Consider the following 23553-nt stretch of genomic DNA (forward strand, 5'->3'; position numbering starts at 1 on the left):
TACAGAAACCTGGTAGAGATTAGACTCTTAGTTCTTCCTTTTGCTCCTCAACACAGAAGATGCAGAAATCTACACAAATAAGCTATCAAACCGTCTTGAGGCACTGCTGCCCGTCCTGAAAGACCTAGACCAGGTGGGCTTCATTAAATATGGACAGGGCTTGTACAACATTCGTTGGCGCGTAGATCTGGTCATGAAGGCACACAGGCATGATATTCCAGCACTCCCGTTGTCCCCAGATGGCAAGAAGGCTTACGAGAGGGTGAGCTAGAAGTTGTTATGAGCAGTCCTCCTGCACAAACTAGGAGTAGGCCCCAATATGATGAATAAGATAATGGCCTCTTGCACAACGCCAACAACGACCATTAAGCTATAAGGCCAGTTGACGCGGCTCTTCCCTATTGCTAGAGGCACTTGACAGGGTTGTTCCTTGTCCCCCATTCTTTTTGCCCTGGCCTTTGAGCCTCTAGTCATTTGTCTCTGGCAAAACAGTGAAATTACAGGCATCTCGTTTGGTGGGAAGACCCACAAAGTCTTATTGATCGCCGAAGATTTACTCCTCACCTTGTCTAAGCCACAGTCCTCCCTTCCTGCAGTTGTATGGACCCTTTAGGCCTTTGAATTGGTATTGGGTTATAGAAATCAATATATTCAAATCCCAGGCACTCAACCTCACTGTCCCACTGGACCATCTCTCCCACCTCCAGACCCTTCCCCCATTCCAGTGGGCCACATGCTCCATCAAATACCTAGACTTTACCATTACTGGCACCCTTAACATGTGGACGAAAGCCAATTGGCCTCACTGCAGCAGAGCAATCCTTGAAGACATCTGACGGTGACGCCCTCTCCACATTTCCTGGCTAGACCTCCTCAATGTGGTTAAGTTGAATATTCTTCCCCGGTTTTTATACTTATTACACTCCCTACTCACATCCATCCCCACAGAAGAGTTTAAAGCATTAGAAGGGGACCAACTACAGTACAACACCTAGTTATCCGCAGGTTATCACGCAGTAGCATTTAATATCGAAGGTCCTGAGGAAGGCTGAGACACTTTTTAGGTCAAATGGCCGAAACATGTAGACCGGATACATGGACAGATGCAGTTATTATTTTCAAGCCGCATATGCACTAATCCAGACACCAAGAGTTAACTAATAAAGCCTTTTTTCTCTTGGTAGTTAGTTTTAACACACATTTCACATTCTGCCCTGCGCCCGTTACTCAAACATCACGTGCTTTACATCTCCTGGATTTTAGTAGATCCTATACAAAAAAAGCATCTCAAAACATCCCTGAGCTCCTCCCTCACAGTGAGGGGGCTGTAGCCCTTGGCTGCACTAGGCGTTGCAGCCGAGAGGAGAAATCCCAGATGATGAAGCATGACACCTCGTGGGTGATGGGATTCCGTCCTTTTTTAAGGACTCCCCCTAATGAATGATTGAGATCTCTTTTGCCTGTGTCATAGCTCTTAAAGGTTTCGGTGAAGCCTGCGAGACCTGCAGATAACTAGGTGTTGTACTATAGGTGTTCTGGGGAAACTATTTGTGCAGGTCTTTAAACTTCCCTTGGGCCCTCCATTCCTGTTTTTGTGTCATTACAAGGGGACCATCGCACCTTTATTTGGAGGGGGAAACAACTTCGAATCTTCAATGCCCTTCTTATGCTCCCCAGACACCGGAGCAGCTTCCCAACCTTCAAGACTATTAATGGGCCCACCTTCGCTTTATTTCAGGATGGGTGGTGAGAAAGAACGAAAAACATTGGGTGCAAATGGACAGATCTATGGCATGTAGACCACTTTGGGACCTGGCCTAGCTCCCCGAGAAACTTCAGCCCACCTAGTGCATATTTTGCTACTCCGATGCGAACGGTCTTGGAGGTATGGGACAGACTGGCATTACGAAGGAACTTCTCCAACTTTCCCTCTCCAAATACAGCCATCGCACGCAATCCGGATGTTACACCCACGCTCCCCCGAGATTCCTTCCCAGGATGGGTGAAGGGTGAATGCAGAATATTGCAAGATCTTTTTCAGGGCAAATACATCAATTCTTTTGAGCACTGCCAGACTGAGTTACAATTCCCTGACGCCACCAGACACCAATACTTCCACTTACGCCACTGGGCATTACACCCCCCCAACACTTTAGCAGCAACACGCACCCAACCTCCTTTAAAATCTCTTGTCTGCAATTTCGCGGGCACCCACGGACTAGTGTCCAAGACCTATCAGTGTTAGAACAGTCCTGTCCTCTTACCTAGCCATTTATATCAACGGACGTGGGAATCAGACTGCGCCCAAGAGATCATGGGTAAACAGTAGGAAATCTTATGGCATGTCATTCCAAAGATTTATTGGAGCATTCCCCAGCAAGATAGGTTCTTTTAGGTCATGGTCCAGTGGTACTATACCCGGCCCACTTACACTATCTACCCGAATGCATTGCCAACTTGTTGGCGTTGTGGGGAGCAGAAGGAAGACTTTCAACACATCTGGTGGGCATGCCCACCTAACGCTCTTTTCTGGAAAAAAAATCATAAGCCACATAAGAAACACTTTGGGCTATCTAATTCTGGCCGACTACAGCACTGTTATCTTAGGGCTGCGTCCCTCAGCACTTAAAGCAATGACACATACACTGGTCCCCGACACAAAATGATGGTTACAGCCAAACAGCTGATTGCGCTGGCCTGGAAGTCCCCTAACGCTCCTCCAATAGCACACCTTCGCACTGGAACAATCGACCCACAAATTAGCTAACTCCAACAAGAAAGGTATGTGCCTTTGGCAGCGCCTTACTGTTTTCATGTCTAGGCTTGAACATCTATGCTTCCAACCGCTCCGACTTTCCATCTATTTGACTAAGTGAAAGAGTGGAAGGAGCCCACCCTCTAGCCTTTTCCGTCAGCTTAGGTGATGGAGGACACTCACGCCCTTGGGTGGGTCTCTCTTCTTGATGCCCCCCTTCCTTTCCCCACAGTGCTGCCTCCTCTGCACTCAAATTCAATGACTTGCTCCTGCAGCTTTCCTTCCCGTCCCTTGCCCCTTCCATAGATTTCTATGTAAAGTTCGTTGTCCTCTCTCCGAAACCCTCACCCCTCCCCCCAGATCTGGAGGTCTGTTGCCCTCCTCTCCCCAGACCCCCACTCCAGTCCCAGCTACTTCCTTGGGTTCACCTGCTTTTTTTCTAAGTTCAGGGCAGCGTTAGGGACACCCCCATCCCCTTCCTTGGGGAGGGATCCCTCTTTGGAGGGCAACATCTCAACATCCTCCTCCTAGTCTCTTAGGCAGTACACATCAACACACAACATGTTTTTGCTTTGCCGACCAGTACTCATGTTTCTGCTTTGCCGACCACTACTCATGTTTCATGATAATGCCACTGATTCTTATGCTGAATATCTCTCTGCAGATCTAGTCTTGCTCTGGTTTTTTATTTTACCTGCTTCAACTGCAATGGGAACACTTACAATGTATTTTTTATGTCATTGCATTACTTTATGAAAAATTTCAAAAAACAGATTAGGAGTAAAAAGAAAAAAAAAAAACAATCTCCCTGCAACCACTGGTGGATGCATGGGAGGAAGACTTTGGCAGAGCTCTACACAAGAAGGAGCAGGCTAAGGCACAGGCTTACCTGAGGAAGGTTTCCAGGAACGCCAGCCTAAAGCTGACCCAGTTCTATGTTTTGCATAGAGTCTCTCTCTTCTCTCCCCCCAGCAGATCTTTAGAATTTTTCTGAGATCCCCAGACACATGTACAAGGGGCAACACCCCAGTGGCGGGGCTAGGGCATATGCTATGAGCCTGCACACGGATCCATCCTTTTTGGGAGGCAGTATTGCAATGTCTTGCAGAAGTCACAGGCTTATTGAGAATTAACTCCTGGGAGATATGCACCCTAGATATTCTTAAACCTCCTCAAATATAGTGACCCACTTTTTGGATCTCACCCTTATTTTGACCAAATGATCCATTACTATAAGATGGAAACGCCATTCACCCGAATCCCGAGAAGATTGGGTTCACACCCATATCAAATGGGTGATGGCCAAGGTGACAGCAATTCATCGAGAGGAAGCAAGCGGCCTGTGTCGCCGTCCTATAGCCCATGAATGGGAACGTTTGTTGTCCTGGTGCCTGATCCTCTGGATTCCGCTGACTCCTCATTCACAGCTATTAGTCCTGACCCACCCCCTCTGTGGACACCACAGCTTTGCCCTGATAGGAGTGCGCTGGGGACAATGATAATCCGATTGAGACCCTCGCCCTCAGGTAGTAATTTTTCTCTCCTGTGTACCTCCCAAGCGATAGAAGACATTGGGGACTCAACTTTCCAGCTACCCTGTCTTCTCCTCTCATTCCCATCCCCGATTTCCCCTCTTATTGTTAGCATCCCGATTCTACTTTGTTTGGCAGTTGTACTACGTTAGGGTCCCAAATACTCAGCCTAGACCACTTTACTTCTGCTGATGTAGCTCCACTACCACTACATATATCAGTCTTACATCATTGGCCCCTCCAAAGTGGACCATTACATCACCACCTTCACTTGACTCCTCAACACGTATTATTTACAAGGGCCAATAATATTCCACACTTAGGGGATTTTATGATTCATTGTTGGGATAATGATTGACCTGTATTGCCTCTTTCTTCTCATTTGTACATTGAAAAATGCAATAAAAATATTAAACTGAAAAAATCAGGGTTATTATTTACATTTCTTAGTTCTTCAGTTTCTTCTGACAAGCGCACTTCAGCATCTCAGTCCTGAATGACTAGTAAAAATCCCAGACTGATCCCGAGGTGGCAGAGCACCTATTGAATAGAGGAGTCGCAGAAAGAGTAAGTTACCCTAATCCAGTTCTTTCTAAGTGGGTATCTTCACCTCATAAAAAATCCAGAAATCACCAATACAGTACTGCTGACCCATCCTACACCCACACAGAGCCCTCTTAGAGGTTACACCTTTTCAAGTGCTCTCTAAATGTAGGCTGAGCAGTAACTAGTCTTTGTCCTTGCAGAAGGAGACCTTCACCCACTGTGAAATGCTTGAAGATACCTGAAACTAAATAACACATTATTCTAACAGTGTAACACATCTCAGAGAGAGAGAAAGAAGGAAACCGAGACACAGAGAGAGCATGAACGTGGCAGGAAAGAGAGAGAGGTGCAGAGTGAAAGAGAGGGGAATAAAGAGAAAAATGTCAAGAAGAACAAGGGAGGAAGAGGGAAAGAGAGAAAGAGTCGCTTGCAACTCAAAACTAAGTAGATAAGTGGTGGCACCAACACCTGCCCATGGGTACTGGACAATGCAAGGTCATTCTCAGCTGCAGCAGCGGGAAGGAGGCACCAGGAATAGACCATGGAGCATTCGAAATTATAAAAAGGTCGTAACTTTACCCGGCAACTTAAACGCATAGGCCTTAAACACTGGTTCTGCAAGGAAGCATTGAGTGGAAAGAGGGTGCAGAGGGAAGTAACCAAGCAGATCAGTAGCTAAAAATTTCATTTACAGTTGTCTGCAATGATTATCTGAAGGTCAGTGTAATGAGCCTTGCCTTTTGGTCCCAACCCAATAATCGTAAAAATCTACTTCAGACATTCACACATGCCTGATGCTTATCCGCACCCTCCACCAAAAATCTTTGACTAAAATGACGACAAGCCATTAAAACAAATAGAAAGAGAACCAAACACACAGAAATAGGGACATCTTCACAATCTTACAGTTATCTGAGTTCCTTGATTTCCCGCACAAGGTTTGGGCGGGCCTTTTAGTTTTCCATCGGAGTAACTTGCTCTAACAGGGAATTAATGAAAAATAGCATTAAGTACACAAAATGATTCAATGTCATATTTCCAGAATAATAAAATAGAGCCATTATTGTACCTTTAAAACGCACTCATTCATAAAATCATTGGAAGATTTAAGGATCTTTAATTAAATGATCAAATTAGTATAGTGTTTCCAACATACAAATATCTTGTTGCTGGAAATCCAGTTTTTGGTCAATGGGGACTAAGACATGCCATACTGCACCACACCCCAACATTATATAAAGCAGACTATTTTAAATGGAGCTTTAAATTTAAGTAGATCGTATGTCTGATTGTATCTAGTAGGGACATTCAAGCATCTGGAGGACAACCCTACTTTCTGCTGTTGGCACCCTACTATTAAACATTTTGTGTGCTTAAACTCAGTGACCTGGAATGAGCCAATGTGAGATTCTGGAGATCAAGGAGCCCATTTAGAGCTTTTTGGGTGGTTTGCCAATGCAATAGAGGCTTCAGTCATCCTCACCTAGGACTGGCCATCGGATTTAGAGTTAACCGATATGTCATTGGAGATCGTTATGTAAAATTACTGATTCGTACAGGGAGTGCACTTCAAAGCTTCAATGCCGCCTGCCACAACATCGCAGCCAGTCAGCATTATTTTTTGTTTTGCAGAAACACTCTAAAGCGAGAATTTATTTCTGCAAAATAAATAGGTGTGGCCCTGACATGCAAGGGAGTTGACTCCCTGTTGCCTTTAAAGTAATGGTTTCTGTTCATGCCTGGGACTACCACTACTTGCATGTCAGGCCTGGGGAGGAAAAATATGTATCAAAAGACCTGGCATTAAAGGACAGCAGTGCTAGCCGAGAGTTTGCTGCTAGAAATCTATGTTCTCCTGCCTCCGATAAACCTGCCAGTCTGGGGGAAATTATTTTGAAAAATAATGGAAGTGGGGCTCTTGTTACTGGTGGGCATACCCTTTTTTCTATCTCAGAGGTAACTAAAACTGTTAAGGACTTGGTTTCCTCGCATTTGCGTGGCGGTGGCGGCGGCGGCGGCGGCGGTGGCGGCGGCGGCGGCGGCGGCGGTGGTGGTGGTGCTGAATGATACTCAGGTCTTACTGAGTGATGATTATGTGGTGGTGTACTAGTGCAAAGGTGATGCTGAGTGATGCTGTGGTGGCACTGACTTTGTTACACTGTGCTTAAAAACTGTTGTGTAAGGGGAGCTGATTTCCGTGTGAAGCGCTATAATGCCCTTGGCTCAAGTTTGCGCTATAATTATGCGGGACATGCAAGCGGGTGTGGCCTAATGTAATGTAATCAGAAAATATCAGGTGAAAGCACTACGTATTCACAGCTCAGGGAGTGCTTCCTCTTATGACAAATCTACTAATATCACACCCGTTGTGGCTAGGGCTGCGGATGTTAGAACTGGGTAACTAGGTTAGAATCTCGGCTCAGGCGCAGCTACTTGTGATTCCGCGCAAATCGCTTTGTTACACTGTGCTTAAAAACTGTTGTGTAAGGGGAGCTGATTTCCGTGTGAAGCGCTATAGTGCCCTTGGTTCAAGTTTGCGCTATAATTATGCAGGACAGGCAGGTGGGTGTGGCCTAATGTAATGTAATCGGACAAGATCAGGTGAAAGCAGTAAGCCCGGGAGTTGTGTGTGCGCGCGCACGTGCTAAAAGGAAATAACAAGCGCGTGCGCCTCAAGTGGGGGGAGTGCGGCCGAGAGCAGGGATGTGTAGAGTTTCCCCTGCGAGAGCGAGCGTGATAATTGCTACCATATGGCGCCGCTCACTCCCGCAAGGGAATCGCCAAACGTGCACGCGTTGCCATTCAAAGCAATGCAACTCGTGCACGTTTTTGCCTGAAAAGGGGAATCGATGGCTAAAGGCCTTTTTCCTATGCAGCGCATGCGCGCTGCGTAGGCGAGACCTAAAAACGTAAAATTTCTCTCTAAATCAGCTCTGCATAAAAATGTAAGCGTTATGTTGTATGGAACTTTACTGCAGTGGATATGGCCTCGCAGAAAGTTCGGTTTGCTTGACCTAGTATTTTCCCTTCGACTGAGTTTGCAAAAGAAATGTCCAATGAAAGAATCTTAAAACCTTGCTCTTTAAAAAACTAGCTCTTCCTCAGCTTTCTGCCACCTGCCCGCCTCATTGCGCCAGGACACTCTAGTTTGAGCAGCTGTGCGCTATATCAAATGCGATCATTTCATTTAATTTCTATGGGTTTGAGAGCAAGGTTGAATACAGATGTTCATTGCTCAGTCTGTTACACATAACCTGGTTCAACTGTAGGCCATTATATGCTGGAGAGCAAAACCTTGCATTTGTAGGACAATTAGAGATGATGTGGTTGAGTGAATGATTCATGTTGGTGCATATAGGAAATGTTGTATTGGTGTGTACAGACTGATTAGTTGCAGTGTTGTGGCTTCCATTTTAGTTTGCTGGTTATTTAGTTCTCATTTGTGTAAAATCATTTATTTAGTGCCTAAGTAACCAGAGGTGCATTTAAATGCTGCAAAATACAAGTCTGACCGGTTCTTAAAAAGCAACATGAGCGGACCATACGATTCCTCCTGCTTAATTCGTTAAGAAATCCCAGTGCTCCATGTTTTGATACAGAGTTCTGGACTAACTGGTAAAAAGTGATCAAGGTGGTAGATTCAAGACCTCATAGCCCACTCCAATTCATGGTACTAAAAAATACCTAGAACAGCAGTGGAAGGCTTCAATTCAGCACAACGGTGGTGGACTCAGCGTATGCTTCTCAGTGCTGTTAGCACCAATGTAAACTTTTTTACGCAAGTGGAAAAACACAAAAATCTTTCCAACTTGGTGACTTCAATCATTAAACACTGGGAGGGTTTAGATTAACATAAGCTACATCCCTCACAAGAGAAACAAGACAGTTAAGCGTGTAACGAAGAGGCCTTGTTACATGCTTAACTGAACCACTTTTGGCTCCTGTGCAGCAAGAATACACCCAAAAAGATTAGCAAAACCAAGATTTTAAAAAGGAACTTTTCACTGTACATCCACTTTGAAATATTTTTTATGTTTAGTCTACAACACCTAAACATTGCTTAGAAAACGAAGATAATAGCAATGAAGTTAAATGAGAACTTGAAAACCAACAGTAATGAATTAACTTTAAACCACCTTTCAGATCTCTACTAAAGGAATAGGTGTGGACTACTTTTAAAATTCAAGTCATTTTACTGGCTTCATGCTTAGATTTACATTTTAATTGGGAAAAACAGGCAATACATAGAAACTGCACAACAGTGTTGTAAGAAAAGCATACCTGTATGCACACTTTCCATCAGCTGTTTTAGTGGTAATGGTTACATGGGCCACGTGACTAATGCTAGCAAGTGCCTAGGAAACAGAAAACATCTTCTAAAAAATGCTGAACAATACAAAGACATCGATTTACAAAGTGAGAATCGTTTCAGAAAGTGAGAATTCTGAAGGTATCAGAGGTAATATTGAAAGAGTTTGGAAATACAAACTAATAAGGCATGCAAATCGGGGTTTATACTGGGTGTCCTTATTATCTATACGTCTGAGCTGGCATATGAAATGCTGAGAGTAAATGGTGTAATAGAATGTGGGCATGTGGTGAGGCGTGGAAGGTATGGTACAGGGACAGCTGGAGAGAGGAAGAAGCCATTACTCGACCAACCTGCAGTTGCTGTTACCCAAGGGCCTTACATGTAATGAAGAGCATTATCTCCTACCCATGTAGCGCCAGACCCTTGTATAAAGAATCTGCTCTCGAGCTACAATATTTAGGCAATGACTTCTTACAGGACCTGCGTGAAAATGCAGGAGGTCACTGGCTGCCGTTAGGAGCTAGGGGAGCAAGCCTGCAGTGAGAAGGAAGATGGCTCTGTGATCATGGGGACAGGAAACATTATTTACTACACAGTCTTTACAACTACTAGCCTTTACAACAAGGTTGGTATCCCACATGCGATGTTACCATGCGTTACTTCAGCAAGCAAGTTGTTACGACTTGCTGTAGGGGGCACGTTGTTGGACTGGTCTCGGATTTTAAGTCCAACACCTTCCCTACTGTTGTGCAGACAGGAGCTGGAATAGTAGTTTATACATTTCCAAAGTCCAACACCCCCTAAAGCAAGTCGTTGTGACAACTTGCGTGCTAATGTAATCTGTGGTAACGTCACCCGGGGGTACTAACTGCACGGTAAAGGCATGCAGTGTAAATGCCTGCGAGGTCCATCATATATTCCATTGGGATTAGTGTGGGCCAACCACTCTCAAATCAACCGGCAAGTGCTGTCAGTTCAAGCTGCTAGGCAGGAGGGGATGTGCTTCAGTAATAGCCCTAAGCTTAAAGACAATGCTATGGAGACATTGTTATAAGGACAGCACTGTGCAGAAAATGCTGTGGAGACCGAGAGAAGAGGCAGGAAATCGCCTTTAAAGTAAGGACAATTCTACTCTAATATGACCCACAGAACTTCAGGCAGTAATACATTCAATAGTGACAGTGACATAAGCAGAACCGCTGGTGAGCATACAGTATGATTTCTTAATTAAGCAGACTGTGGTATAGGCTAATCCATGCCTTTCAAGGGTCCTATGTGCCCTTCTTGGCTTTAATGTACTGAAACAGTTGCACACTTTCATTTGAATTCAAGCACCACATTTGCTGGGCTCTTGTGTCACACAAGACCTGGTCACTACTCTCTTGAGGGGCACAAGCTTAAAGTCTGGGGAACATAAGACCTGGCCAGGTTTCAGGAGGACAGTGCAAGGTCACGGACAGCGCATTCCACACATTTTATGTCACCCAGCACAAAGTGTGCAGCAAAGGAGATGGCCAATATCTTGCTAGTACTGTGGTCAAGACTATGGACAAAGGTATTGTGACTATGCACAGCACCTGGTGAATAGGAACTTTCTCTCTAGTATGAGTCAGTCAGCACTGGAAGAAAAGGGTATGGTATTTGTGGCCACAGCAACGCAACTTGCTCACAAGAGAGCCCCACTAATGTATCACATCCAGACATGGGGTCCAGTGGAGCTGTTGCTAAGTAGACTTTTTTTTTTTGTATTAGACAACAGGAGTAAAATCTGTCAGCGCAACTGATGGCGCATCCCTCATGTGGTTCATAAGAAATTGTTTTCAAATTGTCTAAAAAGATTGTGAATTATTGATTTCAACCACCATATTCACTGTACATACTTTCACTCTTACACTTTGCGTCGTTCCTTGATGATATCACAGTCACTTGCTTCGCCACCCGTTGTGTCACGTACACAATTGAGCACCATTCAGGTTGTTCAGGCAAATTTTTTTGACTACAGTGCTGTTACAACTGTACTTCTCCTTTTCTCCTTATATCTGAATTTGCTTCAAAATATATGATGCCATGTGCACATGCCTAACAAATACCTACCGAGCGTCTCCTTTTTTTTCATGTAATGTTTTGCACATGCTTGCCTAACTGTCCTGCCTAATGATACCAGTTGAGAAATTGTTGTTTGCTAAGTAGACTTTGACATTGTGAAGGAGGGTAGTGAGCTAATGTCTGATTGAGATGGGTCTTGGAAAGTTGAAGAAATACTACCCAAGGCCTCCTGGTTAATTAACAAAGACTTAGGCTGATGTCCCAAGAACTCGAGAAAGGTATGAGAGTTTTTGACTAAGGCTACCCTCTGTCCTGAAGTCATGGAAAGTCGAAACATGGTCTGTCTGGCATCTCTCCAATTGCTATTTTTTTTTTTTTTTTTTTTTTTTAAACCGTTTATTACAAAACTCAAAAAATATACAAAGATGGGCCTACAACCTTCCGGCCGGCCGCTAGTAAACAAAAGGAGCATATGATACACATTGTAGAGCGCGCGTTGCGGCTAAGGAAGATGCACAGGAGTTAGCAGCGTTGATAGCCACACCATCCGGACCCCACTGTACGGTTTCATTTTAAACTGAAATAACAACCAGAAAAAACAAAAAACCACAAGGCAATCTACAATCAGAAATAGCAGCATGTGCTCCCCTGAGAGGGGGGCCCTACCAATCCATAGGAGTATCTTATCCATTTCGAATGACGGGTTTAAAGCGGGCCCATACAGGTCGTGATTAATCGCAGCCAGCTGGGAGGCCCAATAGTATCGTTTGATATCCGGGAGGGCAATCCCGCCATCATACCATGGGAGCGTCAGCTTCGCCAGGGCGATACGCGGCCTCCCGTCCCAGAACAGGCGGCGCTGCAAACTCTCCACCTCACGGAAGTAGCGCGCTGGGACGGGGTCCATAGTATTCTGCAAAGCGTAGAGGAAGCGCGGCAGAGACATCATCTTAAACAATGCCGCCCGGCCGAGCGGCGAGAGCGGCAAGCGCCGCCAGCGCGTGACATCTTCCTTCAGGCGCTGGACGGGGGGAAGCAAGTTCCGATCATACCGGGCCTCCGGGTCCAGAGTAATGAAGACACCCAGGTACCGAAATCCCTGCGGGGCGATCTGGATCGGACAGCCCCGCGGGAGAATGGGCGCCTCCCCAGAGAGAACATACACGCACGATTTAGCCCAGTTGATGACAAGGCCGGAGTTACGACCAAATGAATGCAAAACATCAACCAGTACTATAAGTGAGTTACGTGAGGAAGCTAGGTACAAGAGGATGTCATCAGCGTATAGGGATACGCGGTCCTCATGCTCGGGGGTCCAACGGAGACCACGGATGGAAGGCTCCCACCACAGCCACTCTGCCAGGGGCTCCAAGGCAAGCGCAAAAAGGAGCGGCGATAAGGGGCAACCCTGCCGCGTGCCCCGGCCCAGCTCGAACAGAGCCGATACTCTACCGTTCACCACCACCTGCGGCAATGGGCCCGAATACAGCAATTTGACCCAACTGATGAACCCTGCGCCAAAGCCAAACTTCGCAAGCATCGCCCAGATGTATGGCCATTCAAGCGTATCAAACGCCATGGTGGCGTCCAGGGATGCCAAAATGGCCGGCTCCCGTATGTACTGAACACGTGCAAGCACCCCATGCAAACGCCGCAAGTTAAGAGCTGTGTTACGATGGGGAATAAAGCCGGACTGATCCTGGTGAACCAGTCCGCCCACCACGCCGACCAGCCGATTGGCCAGGACCTTGGCAAGAATTTTAGGCTCCGCGTTCAGTAGCGAAATGGGCCGATAGGATGTAACCCGGTCCCGAGGTCTCCCCTCCTTGTGGATAACCACGATTGTAGCCAGACACTGGTCCAGCGGGAGGGAGCCCACCGAATGGGCCTCCAGGAACATCGATCGGAGATGTGATAACAGCGTATCCGGTCTCAATTTGTACAACTCGATGGGGAGACCATTAGGACCCATGGCCTTGCCGGAAGCGATCGAACGTATGGCGAGGGCGATTTCGTCGGAGGTTGGGGCGGCGTCCAACGACACTCTGTCCTCCTCCGAAAGGGAAGGCAGCGCGATATCCCTGAGCAGGGTACGGGAATCCTCTTCAGAGCAGGAAGACACCGGGGAATACACCCCACGGAAATAATCCGCGAAGCAGGAGACAATTTCTTCCGGCTCAGTAACACACACACCGTCTGTTTTTTCAATCAGCGGGACTACACGACTCGCTCTCTCCTTTTTGTCCAGCCACGCAATCAATTTACCAGCCTTATCACCCACATCATACAATCTCCCCTGTTGCTCTCTACTGAGGCCCCTGGCTGCCTCCGTGACGAGGGCCCTATAGGCCGCTTGCTAGAGTTGGAGGACATGCAATACGGCATCCGTCACCCCACTTTCTAGATTACCCTCCAACTCGGCTATCTCAGCTTCCACCCGGGTCACCTCCTCCCGCTCGCGCCTCCGGGTGTGGGAAATGAGGGACAGGGCCTCTCCTCGTAGTACTGTCTTGAATGCCTCCCACAGTGAGACAGCCGAAGGCACGGACCCCACATTCTCGTCAAAGTAGCGCTGGAGGGATTTAATCAATTCAGCGCGAATAGTGGGGTCGCGCAAGTACCAGGGATTGATCGGGACCACCCTACCCTCACCCCTCGGAAAAAGGTCCAGGTGTAACAGGAGCGGGGAATGGTCCGAGATACCCCGTGCCAAATGGCGCACCTCTCCCACCCTCCCAACATAGGCCGCCGGGACCAGGACATAATCTAGTCGTGAGAGACTACCATGGGCCCCCGAATGGAAGGTATACTGTAACTGCGTGGGATGTTTTAAGCGCCAGCAATCCACCAATCCCAAAGTGTCCAATAGACCAGAGAGCCACGCTTGGGCCCGGGGGAGGTCCCTAGGGGGGTGACGATCCACAGTCCCGGAAACCACCGCATTGAAATCCCCCCCCACCACCAGAATCCCCCCCGGAAGGCCAAGGAGGAGGCGCCCCAGGTCCGCAAAGGTAGTCGACTGCAGCCCCGGTGGGACGTATACTGACACAAAAACCACCACTTTGCCCTCCATCCTTCCCACCAAGACCGCGTAACGTCCCCTGTCGTCATGGAGCACCTCATCAATCTCCAGCGGAAGCGAGTTCTTAACCATGATGCCCACACCCCTTGAGCCAGACGTAAAGCCCGAATGGGCCACTAGGCGATAGCCACGCCGATTCATGGCGCAGAAGGAGTTGCAATGAGGTGTGTCTCCTGCAGAAAAACTACATCGGGCGAGATTCGCTTCAAGAACTGCAGGACCACCCCACGTTTAATCCTGTCCCCCAGTCCATTCACGTTCCAGGACAACAGAGTTAGTTCCCTACCCCCCATCATAGACAAGAGCCACCATTCGTCCCCCCGAGAGCACTATAGAGCTAGCGCAATGATACTTTTGCCTTGTGGTGAAAACGAACAACACCCCCCCATCCCTACCCACCCACCCCAACAAAACTCCCCCCTCCCTGCACCCCTGCATGAGCCCGAACAGCCCCCCCCAACGTGCAGCGTGCCTGTCGCCCCATATATATAGTAAAAACTAGCTAAGCCCCCTAGAGGAGGAGGGAGAACCCCCAAGAGACCCCACACAACCTCCATAGGAGGGGAAATTATACAGACAGATGCTTAATCGAGAGTGGCAACATTTTTGTCCAGAGTGAAGCCCAACATCACCCCCTCAGTCCCGATCCAGTGTGCTGTCTCCCCCCGCCGCCCCCCCCCCGCCCCCCAGGTCACGATCCCCAGACAGAGTGTCCAGCCAGTCTCCGGCCGCTTCGGGGCGATCAAAAAAGTGCGTGCGACCCTCTACCTCCACTCGCAGCTTGGCTGGGAAGAGCATTGCGTATTTAAGGTTCAAGTCCCGAAGACGGCGCTTGACGTCTTGGAAGCTCAGTCTCTGCTTCTGGACCGCTGGGGTGAAATCCGGATAAAAGTTCACCTCCATGTTGTCAAGCTTAACCGGCCCCAACAGTCTGGAGGCTTGCAGGATAGCGTCTCTGTCCCGAAAGTTGAAAATCCGGGCAATGAGGGGCCGCGGAGGGGCTCCGACCTTCGGCCTTCCCCCGGGAACTCTGTGGGCCCGCTCCACCGCGAAGAATTTACTCAGCCCCCGTGGCTGGAGATGGGTAGCGATCAGGTCCTCCACAAATAGGTCCGCGGCCGCTTCCTCCCGTCCCTCGGGTACTCCGATGATGCGGATGTTGTTTCTCCGGGCTCGACTCACGGAGTCCTCCAGGCACCGATCCATAAGCGCGCTCGCCTGACTAAGCCGGCGCACCTCCGTTTGTAGCGCCGCCACATCAGTAGTAAGGCCCGATGCGGTGTAGGCCAAAGAATCAACTCGGTCGTTGGTCTTGGAAAGATCGGCCCTCACCAGGCCAACATCCACGAGGACCGAGTCGATCTTCTGTGCCAGTGTGTCGAACCGCTGGCCTACCGAGGCCTTCATCTCGGCAATGGCGCCCATGACATCCCGCAGAGTCAGATCCGTGGGCAGGTCCGGGGCATCAGGAGGGTCCTCAGGGGATTTGTGCGGTCCGCCGGGAGATCCCTTCTGGAGAGTATAGCGGTCCATACTGTTGGCCTGATGGGTGGTGCCACGCCGGGTCGGCTTGGTCTTTGCCCGGTCTCCATCTTGTTTGGTGGCCATGGCCACTAGTCTCCCGGTCGCACCAGTCACGTCGTGAAGGGCAGGCAATCAGGGCCACAAGCTCCGGGGGGGGCCACCCCCGATCGGCGGGGTGGGTCACAGCCGGCGGGCAGGCCAAGTCTCCCAGCGAGACCACACCAACACAAAGAGCCCCGCGACCCAACCCTGCAGTGATTGCAAGGGGGTGCGAAAGCGCGGGGTGCGCGACTCGCCAGGCCCGGCCCGCCGCTGTTGTTCACTTTGTCACTGGGTCACCCCTCAGCGCAAATCCGGGGTCTGGCGAGGAGAAGGCCGCAGACTTCAATCGGTGCTCACTCCGGTGTCCGAGGTCCGATTTGACAACGGGAAACGGGTGCCACCTCAGCTCAGGCTCACCAACACATTCCCCTCATCCGAGACAGGATAAATTCAGGATAGTCGTGGGAGGTTGCGGAGGTCCTCGGGAGCCTCGCACCTACGCGGCCATCTTGGTTGCGCGCTAGGCTCCTCCTCCTCCAATTGCTATTTTTAAAGATGACATTCAGTTAATTAATAAGCGGGATTATTTGGAATTCATGGAGTTTGTATTTTTTCTATGTGCTTCTGTTACAATTTGTGCATTTTTCCTACTAAACATGGGGTTTATTAGGTTGGGGAACAGTTTAGTTAGATTTTTTTTGCATAATTATGTGAATGATGTGCCATATACAAGTTATTGGTACCTAATGAGTCGGGTGAGTAAATTTCTGTGTAAGTGGACTGCTGTTGTTCTGGAAATTGCAATTTATGTTAATGGCTGTAGTTTGCTGTTGGGAAGTTTAAATTATCCACCTGTAGGTTGTTTTGGTAATTCTGTATGAGCATTTTCTTTCAACTCCATAGGTCTAATCTAGCTAGCAATTTGGGAGAAGGGGTGCAGTGCTCATCTGCGTTTTGCTGTGTAGATACGTGCTGGGTGCGTATGTTCAAGTATAACGGATGTGGGGAACGGTAGTATCCCTCTGCGAGAGATCCAAGTGCAGTACACTTGTGTGTACACGTTGGGACGAACTGGGGAAAAAGCAGTACCTTATTCATGTTGTAGGTGTCACATGCCTGGATGTCTTTCAGCTTTCATTGTGGTTTTGTTGTGTAAACTACGACTGTGGCATAGTTATACAAGGTTTGATTTCCCACCCAGGGATGACAAGGGTGACTTTGTTCAATACACCAACGATGAATGTGAAAGACAGGTTATTGTAGCCTCACAGGACACTAATCAATGCATTATTGAAATAGAGTTAATGCTTTTGGTTTACTAACAATCCCATAAAGAGATCAGGGGCACCATAGCAGCAATAAACCTATTTTGCTATTCACGATATAACAAACACACACACTGCACTAAGAAGATGGAACACTTTTAAATAAAAAGTATTTCTCATTTATCTCTAACAAATGTTACTTGTTATTGGTTGGAACCCGGCCCGCCATACCAGATAACAGTTACAGAAACAACAGTGTTGTGAAAGGACTTAGTACCTACCACCTCGAAATATCATTAGGAACATCCCATGTCCTAGTATAAATATGAAATCGATGTGTTTTGACAATCTAAACAAGCTATTGTGTGTTCTATTACAAAAAGAAGTCCCGTCGATTTCAGCAGCTGAAACATATAATATGCAGACAGCCAGGACTGCTTCAGATTCAGAAACAGTTATACACACACAACCAGTGCATCTTTTCAAGATTTCATTTTAACTTATTTTCTCTCTCTCTCCCTCTCTCTCCCTCTCTCTCTCTCTCTCTTGCTCGCTCTCTCTCCTCTACTCTTCTATATCTATATCTCTCTCTCTCTCTCTCTCTCTCACTCTCCCCTCCGCTCGCCCCCCAATTGGAGTTTGTAGAGAGACACTTTGGATCTAGGTCCACCCCATATTAGATCTGTCGTACAGTATCTATTTCAGTCAACCGGCATTTCAGCATGTACACTGGGGATGCTGATTCATAGGTCCTTGAAAGCATTTATCAGAGCCTAATTTGTATGGTAAATCTAGATCAAGGAAGAGAAAAATCCTATTGCCCAGGACACAGTGTTGGGGGTTAAGGACAACAAGTTTTAGTGTTTATTTTGTCCACCGAACAAGTAGGCACAACTCCCTGCAGAACCAAACCTTTGGCTGCCAGATTACAGTACCACAATATGGATCAATGAAGGAGAATGGTCTGCCACTAAGGTACAGTTTGTATCCGTGTGTATAAGCTGATCAAGCTTGCTTATGCAGAATTCTTTTACGCAAGAGCCTTTACTATTATAGTGAGCGATCTAAGAAAATACATTGTGCTCAGCTTGCATTACCGGCAATGGTTCGGATATATGATTGCGAAGTCATTTAGTAAATGTAAAAATCTGAGACTCCTCATAATGCTTCCCGAATGCTCCCTGATTACATGCAAATACATACCTAAGCATGAACAAAAGATTGGCAATTGTTGGCTTTTAAAATAAAATGTACACAAAAATATTTGCAAGTTGAGGAACAAGGTCCTGCTATGGTTTCATCTTATCAAACCATAGTACAACAAACCATTACTTTGAAGCATCCTTTTGTAAAAAGTGGTTGATATATGCCAATATATATATATTTTTTAAAAAGAACAGATTAATAATGAAGAATTGGCGTAAAACCACTCTGGACAACATGAAAATTGACTATAGGCTCAGTTCTTTAAAACAGTCACAAAAAGTATATGTGCTTGCACTGGTTCAGATTCACAGCAATCAGAAATCAACAGGAGTTCACTGAGGTAGGCCTGGAACCTGTACTCCAGCAAACGTTTTTGATTTCCATGTTCGCATCAGCAAATATACATGCATTTATCGGTTCTTGTGAAAATCTGCTAAGCAATTGCAAATTCACTTTACCTACATTCCCTTTTTTACCCATTATGGAAAAGGTTTTAAGGTCTGCCCTTGTCAAGAGTAATTTTTCAACTGTTTCCAATATGGACAGAGGTCAGAGAGAGTTATTGAATTATTTGAACTTGTAAGTTAATGGGTATGCAAAGACTCGCATGCTATTCTCACATTGTCACTTCCTTCATACTTCCAGCCCCTTAGAGTAGATTTGAAGAAAGATGGAAAAATCACAGTCATGTAAGATTCCAAACCTTGATATAACATGAGCCTTGGCATTATCAAAGTAGCCATTATCAGACTGTGAAAGAATAAGAATGCTGCCATATTTTGTCACCTATGCATGGCACCAAAAAGGGACAAGTGCATTTTTTACAAAATATTTTTACAGGACCAGTAGGTTTCTCAAGCACCCGTCCCCTGGACAAGAAAATATTTTATTAAATTCTTCACCACTGCTAGATGCCCAAGTATTTGAGGTTAGGGGTGCCCATTTTGGGGGTAGATAAGAGAGGCTGCGTACATCTAATTCTAGTGGGGATTTCAGTGGCAATCGGCACAACTCACCTTCAGCCCAGATATCTCTCTAAAGCAATCCAGTTGCATTAAAATCACCTGCATTCCCTTGTTGCATTGTTAAAACAGAACAGCACATTGTCCACATTCAAAGATACGATGTGTAAAATTGGGAAGTTTTAACCCCCCCTATTTTGTGTCCTTTTGTCTACGCGTTTCCGATAGTAGCTCCATTACCTGAGCAACATAGAATGAGCAAACCCAACAAGATGATGGACGGAGTGCTGAAACATTTCAACCACTCACCCCCAGTCAAGAGATCTGGGTTTAAGCTATCGTTCTTTTGCTCACGATGCCACCCCAGTTTGGATCCAGCCATATGCAAATCAGTCTTAACCGTGCTCGTCATGTGAACAGTCCAGTCCAAACTGCCAGGCCAGAACCTCCCTGGACTGGAAACAAGCATCCTGGGACCAGTTTCAGGGTATCACCCCTCATCATCCAGGCCAGGTTGAATCTAGTGGCACAGCGAGCAAAATAGAATGAGGAGAGGATTCCTGGAATGTGCCTGGCTCTACAGGGAAAGACTCTGGCACGACCCTTCCGGTTTTTAGGTCTCACCTGCTAGACAGGCCATGCACGGTCTGTTGCTAGATATATTGTGAGTTTACCAAAAACATACAGGGTTTTGAAGCCCTTCGTTTGATAACCTTTGGTTGGCTTCCCTGTCACTCATTTACCTGCTTCTTATTCATGTCCCGCTGTAATATCTATTTTGATTGGATGGCTTCTATATATTCACTGCTTGTTTTTCAAGCACTACATTTTTCTTTTGGGTTAAGCACTGTATGGGAGGGCATATGATTTACAGCTGTCTTTCTCATGTACTTCTCCCACCCTATCCTCTGTGTTGCTCTCTTTCACCAGTGTGCTTTTCCCTACCACCTCTGGGTTGCACTCGTCCTCGTGCATTAATCCCAGGTTGCTTTCTCACCCTTGTGCTTCTCCCCGTCCGCTCCACACTGCTCTTTCGCCGATTTGTTTGTCCAAGTTCTCTACTTTGCTCTCTTTCATCTGCTTCCCCAAACCTCGTGCTCTATGTTGATTGCACCCCCATTGCTCCCCCCCTAGTGTCGATTCCCCCACCTGCATTAAAAAAATGCTTTTGTGCAGTTTTCTTTTATTTGTAGTTACTGATCCAATCAAGGATCGGTAAATGTAAAGAAACAGAAAGTGGCTGCATCATTTTGTAGGTGCAGGTGTGGTGATCATGCCTACAAAATTACATGGCTGGCTGCGTCAAATGCTTTTTTTTCGTGTTTTTTTTAATTTTATTTTTTTAGGTGGACCGCCATGAAAAGGCAGTCTGAAAGGGACATCCTAATTCCTACGGCGGTGTCTGAGCAGGCACCACTTCCATTGACAGGATAGGATTCCGACTGCCACCCGGGTGGGATCTTTGATCCAGTCCGAGGTGGCAGTCTTCCCCCTCAACCGCTGCGGTCCGACCCTCTGCATTGTAAAGCAGCAGTCTGACCGATGGCCTGGATGTCAGTATTGGTCCTCTCGATATGGTAATGAGGCCCTATGTTCTCTGCAGGGCAACAAAGGGACGATTTACTCAAAGACAATCTTTGGATACACTATTCCGCACCCCTCTGGAATATCATGGGGAGTGTAAGGAGAAACAAGGATACATAGGGAAAAAGTAACTTATAAGGTATATGACACTATTGTGCACTTGGTAGCCTCCGATACTGTGAAACCCGGTTGTATGATGGAACAAGGCATTCCATTGCAATGCATTTTTTTACAACTAATATGCCTTTACCACACATGCCTTTACAACGAATTTCGCTGTAAAAGCATGAATGTTAAAGGCATACGCGTGGTAAAAGTTTTCCCTGAGCCCTAAAATGTAAGGAGACTGCATAGTATCATCACGCGCAAACCCACTGCTGAAGAAGACGCAGTCAGCCTATCACTAGACGCACGCATGGCGTTCGACCTTGTCGAATGGCCATTCCTATTTGCAGTCCTCCAATGCATGGGCTTCGGTACGGCTACTATACACACAGCCCTTAGCACATGTTGCTGTAAACGGCCATATTTCAACTGACTTCCCGCTGGGCAGTGTGACGAGACAGGGCTGGCCCTTGTCCCCGCTCCTTTTTGCGCTGGTACTAGAGCCATTAGTGGCGTGGGTATGCCAGGATCTACTTATTCGTGGCATGAGATAGACGCATGGATGGGAAGACCGCATCTCCCTCTATGCAGATGATATATTGTTGTACCTCACATTCCCGGCGCACTCCATTAGCTGTTTGCTAGATATTTTTACCTCATATGGGCAAGTATCTGGGTACACCATAAATTGGGGGAAGTCACTCCTCTATTTACTGCACGGTCCCCCACCACGGCTCCCAGGGGGCTGCGAAATTCAAATTACAAGCACAGGCTTCAAATATTTGGGAATTTACGTAACGCACAACACCACACAGTTCACAGCTGAGAATCTCACACAGCCACTATTGCGATTTAAACGTGACGTCAAATACTGGCGCTCCCTACCACTTACATTGCTGGGAAGAGCGGCCCTCTTCAAAATGATGGCGCTCCCCAGATTCCTCTACGCTTTCCAGAATACACCATTCCCGGTCCCCTTGTCATACTTCACGGCAATAAACGCGGAAGTGACCGCTCTACTGTGGGACGGAAAGGCGACCCGGATTGCGACAAATAAACTAATGCAGAATTGGAATGATGGAGGTATCACCCTCCCCAATATAAAAATCTACTATTGGGCCTCCCAGCTAACAGTCATTAATCAATGGCTACATGCACCTCAAGACGATCCTGCCTACCGCATGGATAGACACATGTTGGAGCCCGTTGGGATCATGGGAACACTCTATAATAAGGCCAAAGGGCCCACTCTCATGGGCCCAACGGCGCACACGGTACAGGTGTGGTTCGAGGCGCAGAAGGCACTGGGCTGGGAGGGGGTCATTACACGAGCCACTCCACTATGGGACATAAAGAAGCTAGGCATGCTACGAAACACTAAAGGTTTTAAACAGTGGGATCTGATAGACATCTCAAAAGTGGGAGACCTGTGGAAAAAAGGCAAAGTAATTCCATTTGACCAACTGCAGCGCACTTACAGTCTAGCGCACACGGCAATGTTCTGCTACATGCAGATAAGGCATGCACTCACTGAGAAAGTCCCACTAGGCACACAGCTGGCGGAGGCGTTACCTTTAGAGGATAGACTCCTGACTGAACATCTGACAAAAAAGGCCATCTCCCTCACCTACCGAAAAATAATTAATAATCAACCAGACATCGTCATAGCCCTAAAGACGAAGTGAGAATCGGAGCTAGGTGACCTAGATGATTCGGACTGGCGGGAGGCGCTCGCATCCCCCAAGGAGGTTGCAATATCCTCCAAATTCAAAATTAGTACAATTGAAAATTTTACATCGTACGTACTACACGCACACTCTCCTACATAAGACTGGTAGATGTGATACGCCACTCTGCCTCCGTCAATGTGGCGAAACAGGCACATTTTTACATACGATCTGGCATTGTCCGAAGATAGTAAGATATTGGGAGGCGGTTATGCGTACAATCTCACAAGTTACAGAAGTCACGGTTCCCCCGGAACCAAAGAGATGCATTCTCAATATTTGGGAACCCACAGACCTCAACCGCGTGACTCAGGAATGGGTGACACTCGGTATAACCGTGGTGAAGCGAGATATAGCACTACACTGGGGATCCCGACAGATCACTGCCCTTTCTCAGTGGTGTCGTGACATGGACGGTATAATGGTTGTTGAAAAATCAGTGTACATCCACAGAGGTTGCCCCAAAGAATTGACTCGAATATGGGGCAGGTGGAATGCTTACTGTGGGCATATCTGTGAACCCCCACGATCAGACTCGCACACGGAGACAAGTGATTGATGTAGTCAACAAAACAATATGTACAAGAGGTGGGATCTCCTGCTGTCATCCAGGGATATTCACTAAATATTGTATTTACTGTATTGACTGTATCGTGCTGAAAAGTACTGTAAAGAAACAGGATGTATGTACACATGTTAACCAGATCAATAAAAAAAAAAATTTTACAAAGAAAATTAGCTTTTCAATAACTACTTCTGACTGATATATTATTGTAACACTGCCTTCTTCTGAACAAAAGTCTGATGTACCCTGTGGTACTAGCCAAAACATTTATGGTACAATAATTACCGGCATGCAAAAATC

At 46.9% G+C, this 23553-nt stretch overlaps 1 protein-coding gene across 3 annotated transcripts in view; it reads right to left on the minus strand.

Moving 5' to 3' along the window:
- The window catches only part of MLH1 (mutL homolog 1), a 388689-nt gene that overhangs the window by 314508 nt on the left and 50628 nt on the right, over window positions 1-23553 (minus strand). For 2 of the 3 annotated variants that reach the window (XM_085607537.1, XM_085607538.1), the window contains exons 4-5: window positions 9115-9188; window positions 5740-5812 (exon numbers count right to left, since the gene is read on the minus strand). In XM_085607537.1, coding sequence (XP_085463663.1) covers window positions 5740-5812; window positions 9115-9188 — 147 coding nt within the window. The remainder of the gene's footprint in view (window positions 1-5739; window positions 5813-9114; window positions 9189-23553) is intronic. The other variant, XM_085607539.1, reaches the window with a different exon arrangement.

The sequence above is a fragment of the Triturus cristatus genome, chromosome 5_2 (genome assembly GCF_964204655.1).
Source record: "Triturus cristatus chromosome 5_2, aTriCri1.1, whole genome shotgun sequence".
Lineage (NCBI taxonomy): Eukaryota > Metazoa > Chordata > Amphibia > Caudata > Salamandridae > Triturus > Triturus cristatus.